Consider the following 6,000-nt stretch of genomic DNA (forward strand, 5'->3'; position numbering starts at 1 on the left):
ATGTTGCAGCTACACAGATCATGATTCATGGAGCCATTTGATCGAGCAAAAAAAGGTCACAACAAAACACATGGCATAAAAGAGTATAAAACCTTAAAAAGTGGTGCTAATCTCTAGTTAAGTTAGCAATGCACTATGAGTTCACATCAGAGGTTGACATTACTTGTACGGTTGTACCTTTCAACCTGCTTTCAACCAATTTGATTTAATTGCATCCAAAATGTCATCAGGAATTCAGAGTTGATGAACTAGAGTAGGTGATATGCTGTTTTATTTGTTGCATCTGTACGTTCCTCTAGAAGGGGTAGCTAGCTAAGCTACAGTAATGATGGACTGATGAGTGTACCTACTACATCCAATTCTGCAACTTCGGTGTAGAAACATTGCACATATATACTAGAAAAGTTGTATACTTGGCTGTTTGGACGTCAAGTCTAAACATGACCACAAATAGAAAGTCATTCACTTAAATGTTTAACCTTCATACTTACACACTTGATACACCAATTGTGTAAGGAAAATTTGAGTATTTCTCAAACCCCTAAAGTAGATTTTAATTAATTGCCACTACTCAATTTTTTAATTCACGGCTACATCTTTCCAATTTGGAAAAATGTGCACCTCCTTTTTCTCTTCTTATCCCTGCTTCCTACATTCTACTTACCCCTGCCATGGTGGAGGCCGTTATCATGACAACCTAGCAAAAAAAAGCCTGTGGAGTGTGGACAATCCTAGCTCACACAAATCTCTAAAATGCTCCCGAAATTAGATCTGGAGTAGTAAGCCACAGCTCCAACAGGAGTTACAAAGGAATTTTCAAGGCATGACATCAAACATCTTACGCAAAAGCAAATCTATAGTTAACAAGGGAATCATCACATCTAGTGCGAAATGCATTCTAGATTAACTTGTAGAAACTAGATAAGGGACGGTTGCATTTCCCAGATCCCAGTATAGCTACATAAAGTTTAGGCAAATTAGAATCCATCTCGACCCTGAAACCAAGATAGGTGTACTAGTTGAATACCTTGACATGTATAAGTTTATGGGAGAACCATTTCAAGAGCATACCATTGTGTATTGCAGGCGTATCCATACTCAACACAAACAGTTATATGCAACATCAAGTGATTTGGCTTAGGGATTCCATTTCAATAAACTATCACCGAACCAATAATAAAATTGGATGATCACAGGAAATTCATTACTTATTTCCATTAACTCGATATCATGGATTCTTCGTAACATTTGTATTGAAATGAAAAACCTCCTCACAGATAGAAACAAAGTGCTGACCCTTCCTAGGCATTACATCAGGCACCACACGCGCAAGCGGGCAAAGGCAAGCAAATCATGGGGATCTAAGAGACTCCGGCGACTAACCAGAGGCTAATTCCCCGCCTCAGCGGCGGAGGCCGCCTTCGGCGGCGGCGGGGCGTGCGAGACGACGAGCGGAGGCCTGGGCGCGCGGCGCTGCTCGTCGGCCAGCTTCCGCGCGTTGTACATCTCCTCGGTCTCGACGACGACGAGGCGCTTGACCTGGGTGAGCATGCCGAGAAGGGAGGGCGTGGTGCGGTGCTCGACGGTGCGGTGGCAGCGGCGGAGGCGCATGGCCTCGAGGGTGCGGCGGTGGAGCTTGCGCGTCCCCGGGAGCCCCCGCACCAGCGTGATGTACAGGCGCGGGCTCCACTCCACCGGCACCTTCGCCTTGAACGCGTTGAACGCGCTCCCGCTCATCTCCCTCCCGGCGGCGGCTCCTCCGTGTGATTTTCTCCGGCGGCCGGAACCCTAAACCTCTGGTTGCCTTTGCCGGTCAACTTGGAGATCTAGGTAGAAATGGGTGTTGCTGTTAGATGGGCTAATAAGGCCGGCAAAGTAAACAGGCTGTGTGTTGGGCTGTATGGGCCGTTGGCAGAGTGGCCAACCCATGTGCCATACACTAACCCAAACATTTCTTCTTGCCCTCAAAAAAGAAATTCAAACATTTCTTCTTTAAAAAAAAAAACCTAACTGCGAGATCTAGCTAGAAAATGGTTTTTTTTTTCGAAATGAGGAGCGAAGCCCGGACTCTACATCGAAACGATGCACACAACCATTTATTTCATTATTCATAGGTTCGTAGGTTCAGTTTTACAACTCATGGGTCACATAAGGTGTACGTCAACCAGCAGCAAAATAAGAAAGTGTACTCAAGCATCATGTAATCTTCTAGAAAGCCACCAGTCGCTCTAGCTGTAGATAGCCGAGCAACCATCTCCAGACGGCTGCATCCAGAATGCATAGGCACCCGATGCGCCTTCGGAAGAAGATAAGACCACTCTCGGGTCCAGTGGGTAGCCATGCAGATAACCTGTAAAAAGTGAGCAGTTCCAATCTTATTAAAGACCATATCATTTCTATATTTTCAAAGGGCCCAAAATAAAGCACATACACCTAGACGGATTCGAGCTTTAGTGTGCTTCTCAACTCTATTTAGCTAATTTTCGAACATATTCGTAACATTAGCAGGTAGAGGAATATCAAAGGTAAAATGTACTACTCTCAAACTAGACTAGCGAAGGGACAAGCAAAAAAATGGTTAATAGACTCCTCTGAGTCACAAAAGGCACACTTTTTACAACCATTCCAATTACGTTTTGTAAGGTTATCTTTTGTGAGTATTACTTTATGATGAAGAAACCACATAAAGATCTTTATCTTTAAAGGTACTTTTAATTTCCAGATATATTTTCTCAAGAAAACCGTGTGCCCATTCATCATATCAACATACATAGACTTTATCGTGAAAACCCTAGAGGTTGTGAGGTTCCACACAAATTTATCATCTTCGTTCGATAAGCTGACTCTCATAAGCCTACGGACTAGTTGCAACCAAGTCTCCCATTTATTTTCGGTTAGAGTTCATCTAAATTTGATATTTAGATGATCTTCTGAAAGTACATCTGCGACTAAAACATTTTCCTGTCGCACAATATTGAATACAGATGGGTATTGGCTTGCAAGCAGTAAATCACTTAACCAAGTATCTTCCCAAAAGTGAGTTGTCTGCCTATTTCCTACCATGAAATTTCCTCTACTAAAGAAATCTTCCTTGACTCTCATTAATCCTTTCCAGAATTGAGAGTCAGTTGGTTTAGCGGTCACTTGTGACAGCGTTTTTTGGTGGAGGTATTTATTATGTAGTAACCCTTGCCACATCCCCTCTTCATTTATCAGTTTGAAAAGCCATTTGCTAAGCAAACATTTGTTTTTTAAATCTAGTACCTCGACGCCCAGACCCCCTTGGTCTTTGGGTCAACAAATGATGTTCCATCGTGTTAGTCTATACTTTTTTTTTGTGCTCATATTCTTGCCAAAAGAAGAGAGAACGGTAATAGTCTAGTCTTTTCCTTACCCCTTTCGGTATTTCTAGAAAAGAAAGCATGAACATCGTTAAGCTCGTCAGAACAGAATTAATAAGAACAAGCCTATCTCCATATGAGAGCAACTTGCTTTGCCAGCACCCCAACTTTTTCTCAAAGCGGTTTTCCAAAATGGTGGCATGACAAGAAACTTTTGTACGCAAAAAATACAAAAAAAAATTGTGCCACCATCAAATATCCTCTCTAGATCAAATTGGTACAATATAAACCTTTGAAAACTGACAACATGAACACAACATGTGCAACACACCTGAAATCATGACAGCATGTCACCGTGTGCATGGAACATACAATGTATGAGCATGCAACAAGTCGAATGAGCCTGGTAAGCGACATAAAAAATCCTAGATATACTACCCTTTGGCATTAAAAAATTATGTCCACATGTCTCCCCGGCTTGCCAAAACCTCACGAGTTCGATGTAGTTAGCCCGAGCTCATTCCCCTTGGGCCTGCCATCTACTTTGAGCTTTGGCGACATGGAAGACTTAGGTGTGAGCTCCGACATGGCGCTGACAGTATGCTCTTCTACCTAGACATGAGAGCATGTACAACGCGGGGGCTTAGAGTGGGCACCAGGATTGAATTCCTTGTGTTACATTCGATTCCAGTCCGTGGCTAGGATCATCACTGGCATTGACTTGAGAAGCGGCGTCAGGCGCTCCACAGAAAATTAACCGTACGCTTGATTTGATTGGAGGAGGGCGCTTCGTCAAGCACAAAGAAAGGAAAAGAGATTGACGATCCCAACTGAATCGGACAGCAGAATTTTCCACATACGGGGAAGGGGGCAGAGGCGATGTACAAGAAGATGGTTCACTGAATTGGAGGACAAGGCTCGCAAATACATTGCAGTAGCGGCGGCGATTCGGGGACCAGATGTAGAGGAGGGGTCAGCTCAGTGGAGGAGAAAGGGTGTCAGGGGTGTGCACAGTCAGGGGAATGTGCGAGGTGGTACGGCTGAGAGAGAAGAAGTCAACAGAGGGGATGGAGAGAGCGGAGTGAGGTGAGAGACATAGAGGAGAGAGCCGTTGGTATTTTTTCTGTCGATGGGAGGCGCTAGAAAACCAGCGATGGAGAGCATGGGCGCTTCTTACCAATTCATCTATGTTCTTTCAATCGGTAAGCGCATGGAATTTGCTCCAGCGATGTAGACACAGACGCCAGCAGAGATGCAGCTCGCTGAATCCCCAAAGTTAGTTCCATAAGCGTTCGAACAAGCATATATCTCCATTGTACATGCCCTAAGGGACCACATGGGAATGGTGGGAGCATTGGAGAAAAAGTTAAGGATGACTCGCAACGGAAAATGAGAAAGAAGAGAAGCAACAAGAGATAAAGCATGCAGTGGGGAGCGAGCGCGGTTGATCTGATCGATGGATTGGGCGAGTGGAATCATCACCAAAAAGGAAATAATATATTTTGATGCCCTATAAAAGTTCAAGATATTTGTTCCCAGTAAAAGACACCGCTTTTATGGTAACATCAAGCATCCTGTATATGGATACAATCAATAGACTAATCTTTTTGACCCACCAAAAAAGCAATATAAGTTACTTGATATGTCTTTTTGTCTACGGCTTTTGCATATAATAGTGTTGAACTACTTATCATGGACGAAATCAATACACACATTGCCGGCAACAGTCTCATAGCATATATGCGAAAGGTCAGAGGTCCATGCAAGGTCAGAACTCCAGACGACTAACCAGAGGGGCTACTGTCCCGCCTCAGCGGCACCCTGCGCCGCCTTCGGCGGCGGCGGGGCGTGCGAGACGACGAGCGGGGGCCTGGGCGCGCGGCGCTGCTCGTCGGCGAGCTTCCGCGCGTTGTACATCTCCTGGGTCTCGACGACGACGAGGCGCTTGACCTGGGTGAGCATGCCGAGGAGCGACGGCGTGGTGCGGTGCTCGACGGTGCGATGGCAGCGGCGGAGGCGCATGGCCTCGAGGGTGCGGCGGTGGAGCTTGCGCGTCCCGGGGAGGCCCCGCACCAGCGTGATGTAGAGGCGCGGGCTCCACTCCACCGGCACCTTCGACTTGAACGCGTTGAACGCGCTCCCGCTCATCTTCCTCGCCCTCCTCGCCCTGCGGCACCACCGTGTGATCTTCTCCGGCGGCCGGAACCCTAAACCTCTGTGCGCCTTTGCCGGAGTGGGGGGAGCTGGGCTGGTCAGCCTCGAGATCTAGGTCAAAATGGCTGTTATTGTTGGATGGGCTAAGAAGGCCGGCAAAGTTACGTTTTGGGCCATACACTAACCCAAACATTTCTTCTGCATTCGCTAAAAATACATTTCTTCTGCGAAAAGAAAAGAAAAATGGTGGCTCGACTGGGAAGTCCTTTTTTTTTTTTGGCTCTGACCAGCATATTTAAAAAAAAATCGAAATTTATATTTACAGGTTTTCCAAAATCGTGAAACAAAATTCTAAAAGTAGGTAATGATGTACCCCACAAACGCGCAAAATCTTAACTCGAAATGTTCTTTATTCTGACCTACACAAAAATGACGATGTCCCAAAAAAAAAATGGAGTTAAAGGAGAGAGTGGGTAACAAGTCCATTTGATCTGATCAATGGATT

The 6,000-nt window shown here is 45.4% G+C and overlaps 2 protein-coding genes across 2 annotated transcripts; both read right to left on the reverse strand.

The window, feature by feature from the left end:
• Positions 1–1,111: 1,111 nt before the first annotated feature.
• LOC124677801 lies at positions 1,112–1,792 on the reverse strand. The gene has a single exon (XM_047213756.1). The coding sequence runs from the start codon at positions 1,735–1,737 to the stop codon at positions 1,390–1,392; it is 348 nt and encodes a 115-aa protein (XP_047069712.1). The 5' UTR covers positions 1,738–1,792; the 3' UTR covers positions 1,112–1,389.
• A 3,346-nt stretch (positions 1,793–5,138) lies between these two features.
• Positions 5,139–5,498, reverse strand: LOC124673124. Its single transcript, XM_047209256.1, has one exon. The coding sequence runs from the start codon at positions 5,487–5,489 to the stop codon at positions 5,139–5,141; it is 351 nt and encodes a 116-aa protein (XP_047065212.1). The 5' UTR covers positions 5,490–5,498.
• Positions 5,499–6,000: the final 502 nt, after the last annotated feature.

The sequence above is a fragment of the Lolium rigidum genome, chromosome 7 (genome assembly GCF_022539505.1).
Source record: "Lolium rigidum isolate FL_2022 chromosome 7, APGP_CSIRO_Lrig_0.1, whole genome shotgun sequence".
NCBI lineage: Eukaryota > Viridiplantae > Streptophyta > Magnoliopsida > Poales > Poaceae > Lolium > Lolium rigidum.